At 43.8% G+C, this 20882-nt stretch overlaps 1 protein-coding gene across 1 annotated transcript in view; it reads right to left on the bottom strand.

The window, feature by feature from the left end:
- The window catches only part of CMTM4 (CKLF like MARVEL transmembrane domain containing 4), a 42130-nt gene extending 27005 nt beyond the window's left edge, over nt 1-15125 (bottom strand). Inside the window, exon 1 of the mRNA XM_075510825.1 lies at nt 14410-15125. Within this exon, the coding sequence (XP_075366940.1) occupies nt 14410-14595 (186 nt within the window). The 5' untranslated portion in view covers nt 14596-15125. The remainder of the gene's footprint in view (nt 1-14409) is intronic.
- Between the last annotated feature and the right edge of the window lie 5757 nt (nt 15126-20882).

Here is a 20882-nt window from a genome sequence, read left to right as displayed (position 1 = left end):
CATATTTCTGAGGCCAGAAACATTTTGATGGCGTATTACAAGAAAGGGTCATATTTAAGAACAAGGGCAATCAACACTCAACGTTAACAACAGAATGATAGTTGTTTTGAAACAACACTAAGTACATCAAAACCAACACTTCTTCTAAAAAAAAAAATAATTAACTGGCCTGAACTAAGGTGAACAGAATAGATTCGCAACTGGCTAAAATAGAAATGCATCAATTTTAAAAGTTAACTTAATCATAGAGTCTAGAAGAAAAAAAAAAGCTGCAGACATGAAGTAGTGACTTATTTCCTGCTAACTATGCATTAGTACAGTGTTTTGCTTATTGCTTGGACACTCCTATACAACAAACATGCTTATCTGCTAGATAAATGCAAAACCAATTCCAGTTCAAATACCACTAAACAAATAGTATTTTACAGTATGGAAATATTTTACGTTTTGGGATTTTTAAAAGAAAAAACAAACACAGTTCTTCCTGTTACTGCTAAATAATTTAAGACTTTTTTCACGTTACATTTATATTGGCCTCAAAGTAAATCCATTTTAGCATTCGAAGTAATAATTGAACACGCAGACAGTTGCGAAGCCCTGGTTTGCACAGCTCCCGCACGGCTCATTCTGGAGGTGTCAGTGAGCAGACCCATGCTGCGCTGCTCCGCGCAAGGTGGCCTCGGGCTGCGGCAGCAGACAGGGCCATGGCCACCACCTCCTCCCCCTTCTCCCTGTAAGAGCAGGGTCCCTGCCCAGGCGGCCCCTCACACCAGTGCCGGCTGGCATTAGGGGTGCACCCCGCTGGGCCTGGAAGAGTCACCTCGTGACCCCCCTCTCAGTGCCCATCTCCATCGGTACCTCACCCACTGTTATTTTGGCACCTGTAAAAAGTTGCTTATCCCTCCTTCGCATGACTTCGCAGACCTGACTGCGAGTTTGTCTTATTCACTGGCACCCAACCAGAACACAAGCATCTTCCTAACATAACAAAAAGCAAACGAGCAAACAAACAAACAAAAAAAAAATCACTCTGATTTAGGTATATTTCAGGTTTTATCCAACCAAGCAGATGACCAAAAGAACCACTGAAGAGAACCTGAAGCCAAGGCACATTGCAAGGAGGTATTTGTTTTAGGCACATTACATTTCCTCACAGAAACTAGAATGAGATTCAAACATACCTTCCAGATTAGATGAAAAAGGAAAGTAACATGCCACCTGTCCCATAAACAAAAGCCCATCAACAGTTTTGTAGCAACCCTACAGAAACATTCATTTGAAGATCATACAGAAAGGCTTTAAACAAAGGCAAACAAAACATGCAAAATGTAACCAGTTTCTCCCACTGATTTCTCTCCACAGGAACCTGTGCCTCCAGTCCCCATACACACGATACAATTCATGTGTATCGTAATTCAAAATATTTTCATACGCAACAGGTCCTGCAAGACAATAATGAACAAAATCCCAACATACTGAGTTATACATTTCTAACTTTCCCATTTATATGCTGTATTAATCACTTAATGCCTGTGCAACCCAGTGAAATGAACAACGCATCAATGGAAAGGCTTATTCTGTATCTATAGTACACTGAATCGTGCCAATGGCTTCAGTGAGTGGACATAAAACAGTAAATTATAGGTAGGGGTTTTTACCATGCTCAGGTAGGGGTTTTTTTCCCCCCTTTTAACCATATCCTGATATTTGAGGCTTAATTTTCCCATTCATTGGCTCATACTTATTTTGACAGACACCTGCAAGCATAGCTTTTTATAGCCATCTCTCTAATTCCCAAACATCACAAGCTAGTCTCTCTCACAATACTGCCTGGTGCCAGACGTGGCAGGTTCCTTAGAGGCAGCTGCAACTCACAAAGGTCAGACAGCAAAATTCTCTGAACGGCCACCTCAACAAGCCTCGGCATACCCACGCCTATGCCCGAGGAGCAGAGGGGGACACGCCACAAGGCAAAGGGAACTCTTGCAGACTACCCACTGCAATACGTCCACATCAGACTTCAGAATAGTGCTCCAGAGTGCTGGTAGACACCATAATTAAATCACGGACATAACAGAAAAGTGGTAATTTTTAAACAGTAAAACTACTCAACTAAGTTCCTTCCAGTCCAATTTTTACTACAATTTGACCAGCATTTGCATATCATGTTCTTAGACAAGTGTCATGGTTTAACCCCAGTTGGCAAATAAGCACCACACAGCCACTCCCTCACCCTCCCCCCTGCCCTGTGGGATGGGGGAGAGAATCGGAAAAAAAAAGTAGGACCTGTGGGTTGAGATAAAAACAGTTTAATAGGACAGCAGGAGAAGAAATAATAATAATAATGACAAAAGAACATACAAAACAAGTGATGCACAATGCAATTGCTCACCACCCGCTGACCGATGCCCAGTCCAGCCCCTGAGCAGCGATCACCGCTCCCCAGCCAACTCCCCCAGTTCATATACTGAGCATGATGGCATATGGTATGGAATAGCCCTTTGGCCAGTTGGGGTCAGCTGTCCTGGCTGTGCCCCCTCCCAGCTTCTTGTGCACCTGGCAGAGCATGGGAAGCTGAAAAGTCCTTGACTAGTGGAAGCACTACTTGGCAACAACTAAAACATCAGTGTGTTATCAACATTATTCTCATCCTAAATCCAAAACACAGCACTAAACGCACTACTAGGAAGAAAATTAACGCTATCCCAGCCGAAACTGGGACAACAAACTAGGTAAAAATAGGTCAAAAAAATATAATGTATCTCTTCAGTGTTGCACTAAAAATAATTTTGTATACATGGAATCCTCTGCATCTTCCTCAGCTACTGCCAGCTGCAGACAGTGGGGGCAGAAGAATAAAATATTTTTCCATTAGTCCCATTTGCTGCTAGTCCTACTCATGCAGGCTTTACTACAATAGTAACACAGAGTAAAAACTGACTACAGGAAACAAAATGGAAAAAAAAAATCTAGCTTAACTGAGTTGCAGGAAGTTTAATAACCTTCACTTTCAGTCACCAAGGCAGGGGAAGATACAACTTAGCTTCCTTAAAAACCATTGGTAATTCTTGTTTGTCTTAAAGACTAATTTAATAGTTAGTGTCACTAAAAGTCACTAGTTTTGTATCAGCATTTATTAGTTTGTTAGTAACAACTGTGCAGGATGCTCAAGAGAGCATGTCCAGGAGAGGGACCTCTGAGTACATTGTCCAACTTCCCATCTCCAGTCTTATAGCAAGGGTACAGTATCCTCTCCAGTCCATTTCCTAGTATTTTCTATTAAGTCAAGCTGTAAGAACTCATAATTTATCATATCTTTGCTATTTAAACAAAATGGATATACAGTTACCCTATTTTGTCTTCAGGCTGCACACACATTCTGTATGGTACATACACACACATGCTCTCTGCTGGAACACAGCAAGTTACTGAGATGGTGTTTGTATGATTTTTAAACAAAGTAAAAAAAATTTGGCTATTGCTTCACTCATGAGAATTCACTACTCAGCTCCTAAAAAAAAAAAGAGAAAAATCAACACTTTTGACTTGGCTTCGTGTTCCTATTCACATTCATAGGCCAACCTGCATTGGAAACCTGGCTAGTCAAAACAATATTAAAACACACTACTGTAAATCTGTAACAAACAGTAGGATAAATTAATCGGTTTTAAGAAGTAAGGGTGTACTCATAAAATTTGTCAAGTGTTTGATCTGCACAGCCTCCTGTTTAACTAGCCTGTTAGGCTATTTTAAAAAGTGAAAGTTCTATTTTAAGACTATCAGAATCACTCTGTATCCTTTAAAACCCCATTTAATCCCAATTATGAGTAAACATCAAACATCCCACAAATACTAAAACAAGAAAGGAATTTTAATGAGAAAACAATCAAGAACTTAAAGTAGTCCTAAAGAATTCATTAAAGTTTTTTGGGGTTGTTTTTGTTTAAAGGAAATGGTGCAAAATGTCCTTGCAATCCCAACGTTCCCAAGATTGCAATCTGAAGGCCCCCTTAGATGCCATGCCTTAAAAGGCAAAAAGAGTCTAGACATACTGGTAAAACAGAACATTAAAAAAATACATGTAGGCCAGAACATTAAAGAGCGCTGCCAGCTGTACTGGGGAATGCATGAAACCTTCAAGCCCGTCTTGCTGTTTAGACCGTCTTAGAAGCATTATACAGAAGTATCTGATCCAAAATAGAAAAGAGCCCACAAACTTTCATTGCATAACTGCAAATCCACCTACTCCTGATTTTGTAACTCAAGAACAGATCTGCCTAAAGACTGCAAACAAACTTGGCACGCTGCAAACAGAGGACTATAAAATGTTGTTAACAACACAAAAGCCCTGAGACTCTGGCAACAATGCCTTCGCCTTCTTGGTCACCATTCTTACTGCATTGCCACCATGAATTAAACATACTGAACATCTCAAAGGCTTAGGACACTATCCTATAATTCTGGAAGCACACTTTTTCCAAAATACTTTAAAAATGTTACTAAGTGATAACATCATCTAAAATTAAAAGATCCCAATGTTTAATAAAAGGTTTCATCCACATTAGAGAAAAAGTTTCTAAGCATTAAATGCAACAATTAGTTTATTTTAGAAGAGTATATGATCAAACAACTAATTAATTTATTCACAACATTCAAGTGGCAATATCAGTTCCTAGCACGAAAATAATTTCATAAGACAAAAGTTACTGAAGGTTATTAAAGACTTGTAGAACTTAAGTATTTAATAATACCACAACCATGCTTGTTGCTTTCTTGCATGAACATTTCGAGTTTAGAAAGTACAAAAGTACAGTACTAATATGGAAATGCTTGTAGGTGATTCATAAAATAATTTCACAAAAAATTGCCAGAACTGTTATGAGTAGTGCTGTATCACTAGCAGCTTTTATCTGTATCACTTATAGCATTTATAGCTGTATCACTTATAGCATTTGAAAATAACAATGTTTAGCTTAAGTGAAAGTTACAGCAGAAGTATCACCATATGCAACTCCAGATCTAAGCACAGGACATATTTCTACATACCGGCCACATGGTTGCCATGCTTTTAAGCTATACTGTAATGAAGGGAAGTATCATGAACAAGTTCAGCTCACTTGCAAGCTGAACACTTTGTGAACATACATACAAGCTAAAGAAAATTTAAAGAAGTGTCTTGAACAAGACATTATTCAAGCATCAACACCTGAATATCAAGTTACATATTTAAAAAGTTTAACTTCAGACAATGCTGAAGACACTTGTTTGGGTAAAAACATATCATATCCTTCCACAAGCTAAGGCATTAAATACCAGAGCCTTAATTACAATTAATTAAATACAATAGTCAGAAATGTGATACTCAGAGTTATAGTTCCCAGTTTAATTTGCACACAGTGAGATTAAAACATTAAAAAGTTACTCTGCCTACCTGAAACCACATTTCAGGCATTATACCATTCTAGTAACATACTGCAGCCTGAGTACAGATTTCATCCTGGACATACTAAACAAAACAATGCTTGAGACCTGTCACTGTAAAGACTGCGTTACTTGATTCATGCTGTTGCGTACTGCATGGGCTTCTCAGTTTGGGCGAGTGCTACACTAGCTCTAAGACCTCTTTGCCCATAGTCAGTAATATTTTTGACCCATCTTTCCTCTACTCATGGTTGTATGTTCTTACACATATTCTACATCAGGCTGGCGTTATCCAGCTTTTGCTTTCCTCCTCCCATATTCTGAAGAGTTGATGGTATGAGTTCCAGAGAAATCTAAACATTACTTCCATGTTTTGGAAGCAACTGACTACATAAATCATCTGAGAATTAGGTGACTTATTTTTTTAAAAATCAGAATGTATTTTTTTTTAATCCAGCTCCAATTTAGAAGTAGCAGCTACTACCACTACGGAGTAACAGCAGTTGACCCACTGTTAAGATGTCTATCTATTGCACATCTAGTCCTCTTTGTATACAGAATTTCAGTACAAAATTATTTGTTGAGGTCTAAAAGCAAGGCAGGTATTTCTGAAATGCAATTTTGAGCACAGGAAGACAACTATCAAAAAATATGCAAGTTGATTTCACAAAACGATGCATTAACTTGCATCAGAAATAGCCGATTCCTCCTATACTGATTATATTACAAGAAAAACACAATCTCTTAAATTTCTAGTCCTTCTCCTTGTCTACTTATCTCAAAATGGTAATTAAATCACTAGGGAGGCTCATCAAGAAAAGACATTACCAGAAAGATTAGAAGAAAAGAAGGTAGCTTTCCAAATAATAACACCATTAGAACTACATTTCTTACTGCAGCATCTACAATTAGTATAGTGTATCTATTACTATTACACTGGTTCATAATGGGAGGGAAAAATAGAGCATACTTATTACAGAGATTATAGAAATTTCTTCTGAAAGCAGAATTTAAAACTATCCACCATCTCAGAGAGAAATTTATAACAGGAATTTGGAGTTTACTAACAGTAGGACTGTAACTACCAGTTACAACTACTGACAGTAGGACTTAACTACCATGGCCAGATGGTAGTTAAGAGACACCATGAAAGAGACCAAAACCCGTTCACCTTTCTGTGGGAAGACAACCAGTGTCTCTTCTTTAGTTGCACACAGAAACAATAAAAAGCAAAGCTGAACAGAGTTATCTCATCATTCTTCCCTCTATGGTACGAGTCAGTACAAAAATATCGCCACACAGCAATGCAGATCTACAACCTTTAAAGAAAAATCTTTCCAAAGAGAAATCAAGCGTTTCAGAGACACTGAATGTGGTTCACCTAAAGAGGATTTCTAAGCATATTTGTGTGTTACAAGCCTGATCCTTTTAATGTGATATTGTAACAGTCTTTTTCTAGGACCAAATGCCAAAGATCACCAGCATCCACTGTCATACTTAACATCTTCTGAACAAGGAGCTACAAATACCACTGAGAATCAAAGCTCAATATACAACACACAAAGTCACAAGGATTTCTTACATAAATGCACATTTATTGTTTGGAAATTATAAGAGAATAGAAGGTGGAAGTTAATTACAAAATTACTATAAATTACCAATGCAATCCTAGGACTTAACAGGAGAGGTATCTCCAGCAGAGGCTTGAAAAGTGACATGTCATCATACACACTGATAAGACACACCTGAAAGGTTACCTACCACTCGGGTTGTGCCTACTGAGAAACGATTACCTCAGGCAGACAGTGGTGCAAGGAAGGGCTGCCGGATGGTCCCGGGACCAGAGAGCCCCTCTTACGATCAGAGTCCAAAACAATTTTGTCTTGCCTTGTGCAGCAAGATGAAGGCTGGCTGAGTGCAGACAGCTGTTTCAAAGTGCACAAAGGAGTAAGGAGTAGTTATGGAAAGTGGCAATGTTAATACAAGAAGAAATGGCTATAAATTTGCTAGAATTAAGTTCACTCCAGAAATAAGGAAGGTTTCTATACCTCTGAAGTGCAGAACAAATGAACAAAAGCAAACTTGAAGGTGAAGCTATCACTTATGGAAAAAAACATCAGGTACAGGTACGTCAGGGCTGCCTGCGACACCGAAGCTGCCTAAGAAGGCCCAGATGCCTCCTGCAGTGCTCTGCTTCTCACAGAGACCACTGAATGCTTTACGTCAGGACCGATGGCCTGACCACTGCAGAAAGACCCTACCATGCAGAGAACGTCATCTACTGACCTCTATTAGGTACAGTCTCATTTTCTGTAGCTTAGTTAACACCCCATCTACATAAAACCAAACTTTACAATAACTAATGTGAAAGAAATCTCAATTTATTCACATTGCATTCAGTGGCTAACTGGTAACTTCTCTGATTTACAGAATGACAACTGTTTGTAAAGCACCCGACTCCCCATTCTAACAGCCCATAAATGAAGCAGATCAGGATCACACTGTGGTGCAGCTGCACAGTAGTACTGCAGAGAGACCCAGGGAGAAAGGAGCAGGGAAGAGTTAGACATGCCATAAGATGTGACACACTGGACTGGGGTGGGAGGCTGGGGACTCCATCTAATCGTCCCCTCCAGAAGCAATCAGAATGAGATGCTGAGCTGAAGGCACAAGAAGGCAGCGATAATTAAATATGAGATTACTGAACACCTCATAATAGTTTTCAACTGGATTCTAGTAGTTAGCAATTAGCTTACTCCTTGGAACATAAATTTTATTACTCTGATTTTTTAATATAATTAACAATGAGAATTCTCAATAGTCTTATTACCCATGTAGGCGTGTATTACAGGCTTTTTGAATTCCATTTTCTTCATTGCAATAGATCCTGATAGCAAAGAATTTTACTGTAGTCCTGGCCTTAACCAATTTCTGGATCTGGAAATGTATAATGACAGTAAGCCACAAAACGACGTTTTCCAATATTCAGCTACTCTCCACCAATGAAGATGGAACCTTTTATTCTGAAAATTGTGAACATATGAACTGCTATTCCCACCAGATTTCATTTAGCTCAAAATCTTGACTCCACTGATGGGCAATAGCATATGCTATAGAGAACAAGATGAGAGCAAGCACGCAGTGATACTTCCCAGTACACTCATCAGCAACTTGTAGCTCGGAGACCTCCCAAGCAGAAGTATTATCTTCTTTAAAAGGAGTCTCTGATGGATTTTTGTAGCATTTGGAACAGACACATGAAGAAAAGAAATTCTAGGGCTGTCCGAGCCACAGAGGCCATCACTAACCACCACAAATGCCATCCTCTTCTAAGCTAGCACATGATAAGGTTTTCTGACACTTACTACTTCCATCAGAAGGTTGCTCTGTGATCTTACTGCTCCAGTTAAACCATTCCTAACTACTGCCAGTGTCACAAGAACTGGCCAGGCACAATTTTTCACATCAATTGGCCCACTGTTAAAGGTGATATATGTTAATTTAAATCAAGTCCCTGTGAAAACCTGGCAGGATCCCGGTGAGAACCAACAAGACTCCCAACAGGATCCTGCCTGGTTTCCTCATAACTCACCTGGAGCCTGAGGAACAGGTCACCTGGAGCTACAGTGCCCATAGAAACTGAGAAGCAGACAACAGGCAGCCATGATTCACCATGGGAATTTTGGTGGGAAATATGTGTCTACACCCAACTTTAATGATAGCAAGATCCTTGAAGGTGCAGAATTATACAATCATGGAAAAATAATAATGCATTTAGAGAAGCTGAAGACAAAAATAAAGTGGGGGGGGGGGGGGAAGCAGGCAATCTCATCTAAAGTCAAACAATTTCCAGCAAAGAGGTGGTGATACCTGCTAACCAGTCCATCTCTTTTGGACAACAGCAATGGGCCCCTCCTGATTCCTCACATAGTAAAAACCTTTCTTCAGCAAGCGCACTCAGAAAAAGGAGAGACTCTCCTTAGGAAATTCAAGGGAATGGGTAAGAAGTACTGAAATGAAACAAAGCATTTGAGGATGTCCATAGGAAAGTTTTCCAGGAATATCTGTTTGATTATTGTACAATAATATCTATGGGAAGTATTAAAGCCCCCAAAAGCATGAGAAACATTAAACCATGCCAGAAACACTAAACCATGAAAATAAACTCCGAAGAGCTTTTCTGCTCTGGTCTCCAAGGACAGCTATCTAATCTCTCACATCTGCCATATGGCAAGGTACTGCTCCATCTAAATGCTGAAAAGTCAGCTGAGAAAATTTCCACCTAGATTTCAACTCCCCCAAAGAAAAAGCATTTCTTCAGTTAGTATACAAGTGTACTGGCTTCTCCCCGACTTCCATTTCAAGTTCAAAGCCTCATTAAAAAAAAAAAAAAAAAAAAAGGCACAAAACCAAACACGAGAGCTCCGTACTACTTTAAGTCTCACCCCCCCTTCATTCCCTTTCACACCATTTACTTCCCACCTGCCTGATGACACCCAAGCAGGTGTTTCAGCCACCCCAGCAGCCCTGAAAACTCCTTTCCTGATATGGTCCAACACTCACCACCTTCCTTCGTTCTTTAGAAGAGGCTTATAGCTCCAACCCCAGTTACAGCAGATGTTTCCTCATAGATCCAAATAAACACACATGCAACTATTTCAACCGAACAGTAAGATGCAGGCAAAAGAGCTACTTTCCAAAAAGCTCACCAGCCTAACAACAAAACTTTCAAAAAGAGGAAAATCAGTTCAATACTAAGCCGTTGCACATGGATCCTTTTTATTACTTCCTCGCTACTCCTCATATTGAATATTACTGATCATTAGCAGGCAGCCGTATGTACGGCATAATTGTTCAACTTAACCTTGAATATTAATAAGAAGCCCTAAATAGTAAAATACAGTTTTCTTCGTTTGCATACCCAGTTTAAAATTAACAAAAAACCATAATGCTATTCAACCTTTTCTGGAAGTCAAGGGAAAGAAAGCCAAAATAAGACTCAGAAATAAGCTGCACAATACTATACATGAATCATTATCATAACCCATTATGTCAGTGCCCCTTTAAAGGACACTTCAGGGCATATTCTCTTGAAATATTAATAAATATAAGTTAAAACTATTCTCCCCTCTAGCAGCACTTAAATTACTCCATATGCCTAAAATGTCATACTGCTTTCCATCTTGTCACAAGTCCTGTAACAATATTTTGAATCAATAAAGATAAATCTACAACAAAATAATACAGCCCTGCAATCACCTATTTTCAGTCACTTGGTTTTGGTCCATCCATCCCCCTCCCTTCCCTGTTCCTTCTGCTTTTGACAATCAAAAATGGGCATTTGGAAGAAGAGCCATTTAAGCCCCTGTTGTGGTTTAACCCCAACCAGCAACCAAGCCTCACACATCTGCTCACTCACTCCCCTCAGTGGGATGGGGGAGAGAATTAGAAGAGTAAAAGTCAAAAAATTTGTGGGTTGAGATAAGAACAGTTTAATGACTGAAATAAAATAAAATGATAATAATAAATTGTAAGGAAAACAAAAAAAAAGAGAGAGAGAAACAAAACCCAGGAAAACAAGTGATGCAACCACTCACCAGCCGCTGACTAACGCCCAGCCCATCCCTGAGCAGCGATCGCTGCCCCCCAGCCAACTCCCCCAGTTTCTATACTGAGCATGATGGCATATGGTGTGGAATAGCCCTTTGGGCAGTTGGGGTCAGCTGTCCTGGCTGTGCCCCCTCCCAGCTTCTTGTGCACCTGGCAGAGTACGGGAAGCTGAAAAGTCCTTGACTTAGTGGAAGCACTACTTACCAATAACTAAAACATCAGTGTGTTATCAATATTATTCTCATCCTAAATCCAAAATGCAGCACTATACCAGCTACTAGGAAGAAAATTAACTCTATCCCAGCCAAAACCGGGACAGCCACAATGCCCAACAGTCATCCTTCATATACAGCACTACGAACTAATTTGCGGAAAGTCCTTCAACTGAAGATTAGAATAAACAGCCACGTTTGTCTTGAGCTGATACTTTTGTCTGCCAATCATATATGTATTTTAAGACAAATCCTGATGCTAAATGAAGCATATGTATTGTAATCTTTCCCGTAGCATTCTTTTTACTAGAATATATTTAGAGACCTTTTATCTTAACCAATAGTTGCCTTTTTTTTTTTTTTTTTAAGTTTTCCTGTGTGCAGTAAGAGGAGTTCCTCCTTGTTTTTTAAGAGCTAGAGTTCTATACTATGGACTTTGATACATTTTAGTTCCTACAGTATTTTCATAAAGGTATTATTAAACGTTATAATTATAATAATTATAGTTGACAAATAAGGGAATTAAGTGCACTGTGGAATGTGTCCTCTCTTTTCTTTCTCTTCCAAAACTGCTCAGTTTTCCATCGGTTTGCAAAATTCAGTAGTCTGCTCTACCGTCATAACCATGAATTAGACAGAGCTTCTTTTGAGGACAATTGTGCAGAAACTAAACGTGTTGAGATGGTACATAGGCTTCCACCCTATACTAGCTACTTTAATTTCTTGTTAACTTCTGACCCACTGCTTTCATACACTCCATAGGAACCATGAGCAAGAGCTCAGATCACTCTTACTAAAAAGGCACAAAGCATTACTCAGTTCTCCTGAAGATACTGATCTGCACGTAGTCTTCCTAACGACTTACTGGAAGTAGTGACATCTTTGTTCAACAGACAAGAAAACTCCCGTATCTGTAACTCCAGCACAGTGTGGTTTTCCCCCCATCTTTCTTTACAAGACTTAAAAAATTAAGAGGTGTACTCCATGTACTTTTGGAACTTGTTCCAAGCAAATCAGAGTTTAATAATAAAGGATTCATTTACTCATGATCAGTAATCACTCATTTTAATTACAAGGTTTTAACATGACTTGCCACAGTTACTAGTGTATTACAGAAAGGATCAGCAGCAGGAACAGAAACAAAAATCCTGAGGGCAGATTATTTCAGCGTATTAGGAAGCACCACCCCAGGATTTCCACCACATGGACAGTTTTTAACAGTTCAAAGACAGGTGGATGTTGCACAGTGATGACAGATTCTCTGGCTTCAGTCCTGAATACACATAATGCATATACAGCTATTCCCTGTTGTTAGACTACTTGGGTAACACGCTCGTTGCTACCACTTGCAGACCACAGATTCTATTCTACACTGAGAAGATGAGAAGAAAACAAACAGCACTTCCAAATCCTGGATTTTACTGGGTATTTGTAAAAACGTTATCATAGATTCATCACCGCAGTTCTCTGCAAACTTGTGTCACTGTTGAACCTAGGATACTTCGAATGTATTTTACATGAAACCTGTGTGTGCAAGCTTTGTCTTATACTAACCAGCAGTGGTTTTAAATGAAGTTTTATATATAAATATATGACATATTAAAATGTTTCTGTCATCACAGTCCTCAAAGAACTCACCCATTTTCAGGGAAAACAATTTGTAGTACCCTATAAGAAACTACTTAAAAATGTATTTCAAACTTACTGCCATTTTCATAAAACAGCTATTTTAAAATATCCTGAAAAACACATTTGTTGATTTAAAAAATACTAATATCAAAGTGACTTTGAAAGTAGATCAGATGAAGACAAACGTCAGCATCATCAGCAGAAAAGCAGACAAAATGCTTAGGTGTTATTAGACATTTAGCTGCTACGGTGCTGTAAGACTTGCATGGACTCCATCAAACTAAACAGTTCAGCTGTTCCAAGTACATGAACGAATACAGCTTACATTTAATTCAGAACGGAAAAAACGTGGGTTTGGGGGTTCTTTCTCCAGGGTTTCTTTCCTTTTACTCTGTGCGCTTAAGGAACTTCAGCCTGTTAAAGGCAAGCACACAAGCGAATGCTTTGCAGGCACCCAAGTCGACCCCCAGGGACAACCCACGCCCGCAGCTCCTCACCTACAAACTTCAGGCAGTGCCCACCCGCCGTGTGGCCCTCACGCGAGGGACCCAGGACCACGACACACGCACGCCGCGCCTCGCAGCCAGGCACGGGCCCGCGGGGCAGCCAGGAGCCCGACGGCTGCCCGCACGCACAGGCAGCGGGGCGGGCAGCACATCTGCCCGAGCGGGCTGCCGGGGCAGTTTCACCGGGTCAGGACCGGTGCGTGCCTCCAGCCACAGCCACGCCGCTCTCCAACGCCTCTCTACGGCAAGTCCATCACCGTGAAAAAACATCTAATATTTAAATGGAAGTATTAATGTACTGAGAAGTTGCCTTTTTTTTTTTTTTTAAACCTACGTGAAACCTGTCGTGACGGAGTTTTTTTTAACACCCCAGTGATCTAAGGGCACGGGCAGGCCCTGGGGCACGCACACTGCGGTACAATCTTTTACTAAAATCAACCGGCATAGCCGGACGCCCCTACAAAACCTACCGTAATGGAGGCCTACCCCGGGCCGTTTCCCGCTGCCACACCACCTGACGGGCGCAAGCCCGGCCGCACCTCGAGCCACGCGAAAGCCAGCAGCGTTTCCTCCGGCCGCGGGGACGGCGGCTGGGCAGGACGGCGGGGGCCGGAGGGCAGCTCGCGCAGCTGCCGGGCCGAACCGAGCCTCCCCGCAGCGGCGGACACAACCCCTCGCACCCGGCGGAGGTGACCGCTCGAACAGCGCGCGCCCCAGCGCCTGGGCAGCGGCGGGTGGCACGGCGCTCCCGGGCCGGCTGCGGCGGCTCCCGGCCCGCGCCGGGCTTCCCGGCCGCCTGAAATGGAGGACGGTTGGGCCGCCGCCAGGCGCCGCGCCCGCAGGTACGCACCTCGCCGCCGGGCCGGCAGGACGAGCGGCACGGCCCCGCCGCCGCGGGGTGCCTTCCCCCGCTCCCCGCCCGCACCCGTAGGGGAGAAGGAGCCCGCCGGGGGGGGGGGGGGGGGGGAAGGGGGGGGCTCTCCCGAGCGCGGGCGGCGGCGGCGGGCCCGCTCCCCGCCGGCGGTACCTACCACCTCGGCCAGCCTGATCCTGCCGAAGGTGCTCCGCAGGTAGTCCAGGTCGCAGCGGAGGCCGCCCAGCCCGCGGCGCTGGCTGACGGGCTCCGTGGTGGGCTGGTAGGGACTGCTGGCCCCCGAGATCATGGAGGTGCTGGACGCCTCGCCGTCGAAGCCCTCTAGGTCATCGCCGTTCCTCATGGTGCCGCTGGTGCCGGTGCCGCCGCGCTGCTGAGGGGCTGGCCGCCGAGCTCCGGCCCGAGCCGCGCCGCGCTCACCTAGCGCAGCGCCGGCTGCATGGCTCCCCCCGTCCCCCGTCAGGCGCAGCGGCGCGGGGAGCGCGGAGGCAGCATGGTGCTGTGCCCCGGCCCGCCGGCCGCCGCCTCAGCCCCGGCCCCGCGCGGGGGGAGGGGGAGCGGGAGCGGGAGGGGGAGGACGAGGGGTAGAGGGAGGGGGAGAGCGGCGGCGCGCGGGCAGCCCTCAGCGCCGCACGCCGCGCCCCGCCGCTCGGGGGCGCCCTGGCCCCGCAGAGGGGCGCGAGGAGGGGGAGCCGCCGTTGCCCGCGGCCGCCGCGGCGCGCCCGGCCCGGGCTCTCGCTGGGACGAGGCCGCGGGGCTCCCTCAGCCCCTCGCGGCGCGGCCAGCCCGCGGATCGCCCCCCGGTCCCGGCAGGGCAGCTCCGCTCCGACCGGGGACGCTGCCGCCGCCGCCGCCGCTCCTCCCCCTGCGCTCAGCGGAAAGGGCGGAGAGAGCCCGCCCCGGAGGGCGCGCCGCGGCCGGGCGGTGCCTCCACCGGCCCGCGGCCCTCCGCCCGCTCCGCCCCCGCGGCCGGCACCTGCCCCCGGCCGCGTCCCCGCCCCCGGGCCGGCCTGCCCGCCGCCCGCGGAGCCGCACGGGCAGGGGAGGGGCAGGCACCTGCCCCCGGCCCGCCGGGGCGCTCCCCGCCCCGCGGCCGGCGCCGAGCCGAGCCTCGCCTCGCCTCGCCTGGGGCGGGCGGGCGGCTGCGGCGCCCGGTCACCTTGCTCGGCAGGAGCGGTGCGGAGAGTACAGTTGTTGCCTCCCGGCGGGTCTGGCGCTTCGGGAGGCGGTAGCGGTCTGTTGTGTTAAAGGCTTTTTGACGTCGGGGTTTTTAAAATGCACTGATGTTCATGCTAAGGCTGAGAAAGTCAACGATACTGACATTTTACACTGTATTCGTAACTCAGAGTTAATCCTTCGAGATACGTAAAGCAGTTCACACTGCTCAGAATTCTGCTTCTGAGCTGTTACGATACCGTACCCGCAGTAGTTCGAATATTGGAAACCTTCGGGGTATTCTTCTGTGAGTGTTAGAAACACTTGGAAGCGTAATTTTAAACAGTGACGTTTTCCAAGTAAACAGTTAGTTTTGACAGGCTCTGCATCACTTTTTGGAGACACTTTTTCTCTTGCTGTGTCACCATAAATCTGGAGAAATTGCAACGTAATCTGGCAAATACAGGTGCATCCAATGCAGCTGAAGGTTTTTTTAACATGGAAAGAGGCAGACGGACTGCTGTGTACCACAGACCCCGCTGAAATTCACAGGGTTCAGTGCTGCAGCCTGTGATCTGCCATCTTTATCAGCCAGACCCCCAGTCTTGTTCTTGTCATTGACAGTCTACACCGTTTTCTTTCACGTTACTAGTGCAGGACTTTCACGTGTATTAATTCTTCTAGCACCTTCCTTTGGCCTCCACAAGTCTCTCTTACCAACAGTTTTTCTGTTTTCCATGAACGCTGTGGATTATCAACCTTGTGATTTCCTTTCCAGTTATCTTTGTGTTTTGCTTAATCTCTCCCTTTCAGTTCTCTTGAAGCCCCTTTAATCCGTCTTCTTTTACAGGGTTCTGCCCAGTACCATGTGATTTTTAATTTCAAGAGACTTTTCTCTTTTCTTTGGCCTCTGTATAAATAGATCCTAAGAAGTAGGGCCAAAGAGACAGACTCAGAGAGCACGCCAGGAACCCTGGATGGAGAAAGAGCTGGGTTTTTGTCTACCATTGACAGTCATTGCTTGGTTAACTGGAGACATCGTTGATGGTCTGCAGCCAATAGAAGTCTTTTCATAGCTTCTCTGGTACACCCTGATGCTGGAAGAGGCCAATATTCTCAAGCAAGATGAAGAGTTAGAAGACATGCTTAAGAAAACAAAAACATTGCCCTTTGGTGAAGGGCAAATGGCAGGAAAAGAAAAAAAAAGAAAAGAGAACATGAGCAAGGCATGTAGGATGGAAACTCTGTTGCTTGAATCACATGAAACTAGCCTAACAATATGAAATCATAAATGTAAGGGGAAAATCCTGCATTGGCACAGGGCTGGCCATGATGGGCTAATAGGTTTTTACAGTCTCTTATTTCAGTTCTTGTCTAACTCCAGGGAAATCAGAAGTCTCACAAAGCTCCTTTTCTTGCAGGAAATATCCTGGGTAGGTGGTTGCCACTTCCGAGAGCTTCTCTGGATTCTTTTTAACTTAAGGCTCCACAGCTGTTTCAGGAACACAGGATTTCCATATTTACATACAGAGACATTTAACATTTGTTCTGAGGGACTGCTGTGGCAGTTCTAGAAAATTATCCTGAGCACAATAATGAAAACATTTTTGAAACATACAGTGAACATTATTTTGATAAATCTTTTGCAGTTCTAACCAAAACACGTCAGTATGTTGAAGGAGAATCAAAAGGTGGTATTGCAGAAGGCAATTGAAGGACAAAGGGAGAGATGGTTGAGTGATTTAAGAAAAAGGCTAGGCGATAAGAGATCTTGATTCTGGTTTTTGGCGTAGCCACTGCCTCCTGCACAGCCTTCAGCAAACTTCTTAATAGCTTAGTTTTTCCTACAAAGTGGAGGATGCAAAGCTTAAATGTATTTAAAATCATTAGAGCATTTTGAGAATGCCGCAAAGTACAGACACACCGAAACCCCTCTGTTCTTTAGTGAGCTAATTGCCTGGGTAGTGAGAGCACGGTAAGTGTTCTCTCTGCTCTATCCGAAGTGTTATTTGAACAATTGTGAGGCATGTTTTCAGCGAACATGTTGACAGTGTTACTGACTGCAGTTTCACAGACATTCCAGGCAGCTCCTAGGGCAGCGGGGTATCGGCATCGCTGTCCATAGCCATGGTGCCCCTTTCGGCACCATGGTCTGTACAGCCAGCGTCCCCCTTGCTATAAATGGCCCAGAGCCAATACCAAGCCATACTGGGGGATTTTCTGGCGTCCTCCTGGACGGGTGGGTGGGCTGGACAGACTTGGCAAGGGCTTGTGAGGTTGCTGCCAACATTTAACAAAGGAATCCTTTACACACATTCTTGCCTGATACGGCACCTTTTCAGCCTGCTCTGTAGCACTTGAAGGAAAAAAATGTCTACGTTTAATATGTAAATAAAAGTATTGATCCAGTAAAAAGGTCATTGCATTCGTCCAAGGCAGATCACATTGCTTGCAGATAACTTTGTTTTTACAAGTTCATAAGCTTTTCAAGCACAGCCTGCCATTTCATTGTGTGGCTGCATACCAAGACTAGGAAAATGGGAAACCAGGTCAATGATCAGCACTCAAGACGCCACCATAGTATCAAGCCGATCGGATCACCGAATTCATCAGAGAGGATTTCACATCCAGCTAAAATATGACTGAATAGAGAAAACAAGGAAGAAACAGCACAGAGGGGACGAAATCTAAGTATGCTATTTGTAGACACTATAATTAAATGATCAAAGATCTGTATTTTTACAGAACAGTTAAGCCAGCTTTGACAGAATTAAAAATTCCTCATCAGAAGGAATCTCCAGGACAGTGGTGATAAAGTAAAACCAACCGGTGATTTAGGCATAAAAAGCAGTGAAAAGAGACTCCTAAGTATTATCATTGATCAAACTGAACAAAGCAACCCTCATCTCTCAACTTTCATCTCAGCTATTCTTACAGCCTTTAATAAACTTGTGAACTTCTGTGGGTTCATTTGATTAAGCACATTGAAGTTTCATTTTCGAGATTAAAGTGTGTGATTCTATTGCAACTGAGTATGAATATCGACTTAAAACCACATTTTTAAAGCTGCATTTATGTGGTTTTAACACACTTAAAAGTGTTTTAATGTTTATATATAAAATTTTGTAGATCTGAATGGTGCTTATTACGCATGGTGCTTAAACATAGTTAAAAGCGCAAAAGGAATTAGGATCCTAACAGGAAAGTTACATCTGTGCAAGTACCTGAAAAGAGCTGAGAAGTTCTTTAAGAAAATGCTCCGGTATTTCCACATGACCTACCCAAAGGGAAGGAGCACTGGTATGCTGCCAAATTCCAAGAGAGCTGAGCAGTGATTAGAGTTTAACTCTGGCACCAGAGAGGAGGTTTTTTTCCCCTTGAATTTCTCAATGTAAAAAATGCTGAAGCTTTTTCTTAACTTTTCAGTTGGGGGGGGGGAGCAGGAACGGGAGACAAACACCCTGCCCTAAAAAGCTAATAAAGAACTTGCTTTAGGAAAACATCTGGTAGTTTTAAGTGCCATAGTTCAGTAAATTGTCCATTTTCACAGTGTGGGAGTGTGGCATGCCCACTTTGACTCTGTAGCCATGAGCAGCATGGGAAGCAGGCAAATAATTTTGCTGAGTCAGAGTTAGGAATTAATACCATATACAACAGGGATAAGATGCAAGTTCTGACACGGACTTTCAGCAGAAGGAAAACTGGACGGAACAGTGGGGAGTCGTGCAGTCAGTTATCTCTAACTGGTAGAGGATGACTGCTGCTGAACAGTACGACAATTCCTACTTCACCATGTCCAACCCCAGCTGAAGTAGCACTGTGCAACCTCCCAGGGTAAGACCACTCAGCATAAAGGACCTCAGCACCTCAAGAACAGTAATGAGAACTTAATTCCTCAGCTAGGAGTCAAAGCACAGTCATATCAACTGAGGAGAGTACCAAGAGAAGCAGAGAGCAGGACAGAAATAAGCTAATTTGAAGGGCAACCTATAAAAGCTTCCAGAGAAGTTTCACAGGCTGACAGCACAGGACCTGCTTCTCAAATCTGACCGTTTCGTCAGGGTACTTTAGGCACGTACTGACACAGCACAGCAAGCAGCTCTCTCAGCTTTTCGTCTGGTTAAAAAAGTGCAGCTCTAGTAATAGCAAGTGTTCGTGAATGCTATTTCTATCCTGCAGTTATACTGTAACATTAGTCCACGCATACTTTCAACACCATCACCTGTATTCCAGCCCTTATGCTTTGGAAAATAAACGGAGCAGCCCTGGAAGGCCCTACAGGCCTCATATGCTTGTGTGACAGATTCCTCCAATTTGAGCACCATGGGGCAGCCCTCAGGTCTCACAGCTGGGACCAGAAGGCAGCAGTGACTAGAAGTCACCACGGGACCTGTCCTAAGGAGCTGTATGGGGTTGGCTTCACCTCTTAAGGGGACAGGTAAAAGTGTCAGTCCTGGAATTTCACCATTACTATCAGGAAACAGTATTTCCCCTTCAAAAACAAACCAACCAAAAGAAAAAATCCCCCCAAAACCAAAACAGGCAACACTGCCACTAAAATTAGTTAGACCCTTACTTTGCAGGCTTATGAACATGACTTTATATATTATCAACAATGAGCCATTCACAGAGGACCGCTTTTTATTTTTTTTTACTCCAGGATTAGAGATTGACATCTCCTTCAGTACTGTCTACTGGTCCTTCCCCCCCCCCCCCCCCCCCCGCTTCATCACTGATGAAGTAGTCACTGACTGCTTTCACCTCCAAGAACCTTTAAGGACATCTGCAATCTGCAAGTGCCAGAGAGGGGTTACCTTGCAGCCACAGCTGGGCTGAAGGGCAGCAGACATTCTACACAGCAGGGAGGTGAAATTAATTTCTATAAAATAGAGAAGCAAAACCTCATATTCTTAAGAAAAGTGCCAGTAGACCTTTAATGGTGCTGGGAACCAGCCAAGACCGTGGGTTATATTTCTTTTGAAAGAATCCTGTATAATGAAGCACACTGAAAAATATGCAGAGAGACTGACAGCAGTGTTTATTTTATTCATGGCACTACATTTATTCAGGGAACAGAGGAAAAAAAAAGCCATGAACTGAAAAAAAGGTAGTCTTCTTCCAATAAAACCATAAAAACACACAGGCCTAGAACAGAAGGTCAGAAAACACTAGTTCCCTCTGACTGCGTGGGCATGGTCATGCTGCCCCTGTGATATCCAGTATTTTTATAGCAAGAGATGGAGCGCATAGAGTACAGCAGGCCTTTGGAAGGAAAGAGCTGATTTTTCTTTTTTGAGGAGGTGGGAAGCTGAAGGGGAGGATGAAAAAATTGTATAAACCATGTTTTATAAGCAAAGTTTTAAAGGTCCCTTAGCAGGCTTAAAAAAAAAAAGATGAAGTACACTCACTACATTCTTTCTTTCCATGGACGAAATGGGCCAGCGAAAACAACTGACCTCAACTGTTTTAATACTG

Source organism: Mycteria americana, chromosome 8 (assembly GCF_035582795.1).
Source record: "Mycteria americana isolate JAX WOST 10 ecotype Jacksonville Zoo and Gardens chromosome 8, USCA_MyAme_1.0, whole genome shotgun sequence".
Lineage (NCBI taxonomy): Eukaryota > Metazoa > Chordata > Aves > Ciconiiformes > Ciconiidae > Mycteria > Mycteria americana.
The sequence above is the reverse complement of the archived record's forward strand: the minus strand, read 5'-3'. Positions and strand labels throughout refer to the sequence as shown.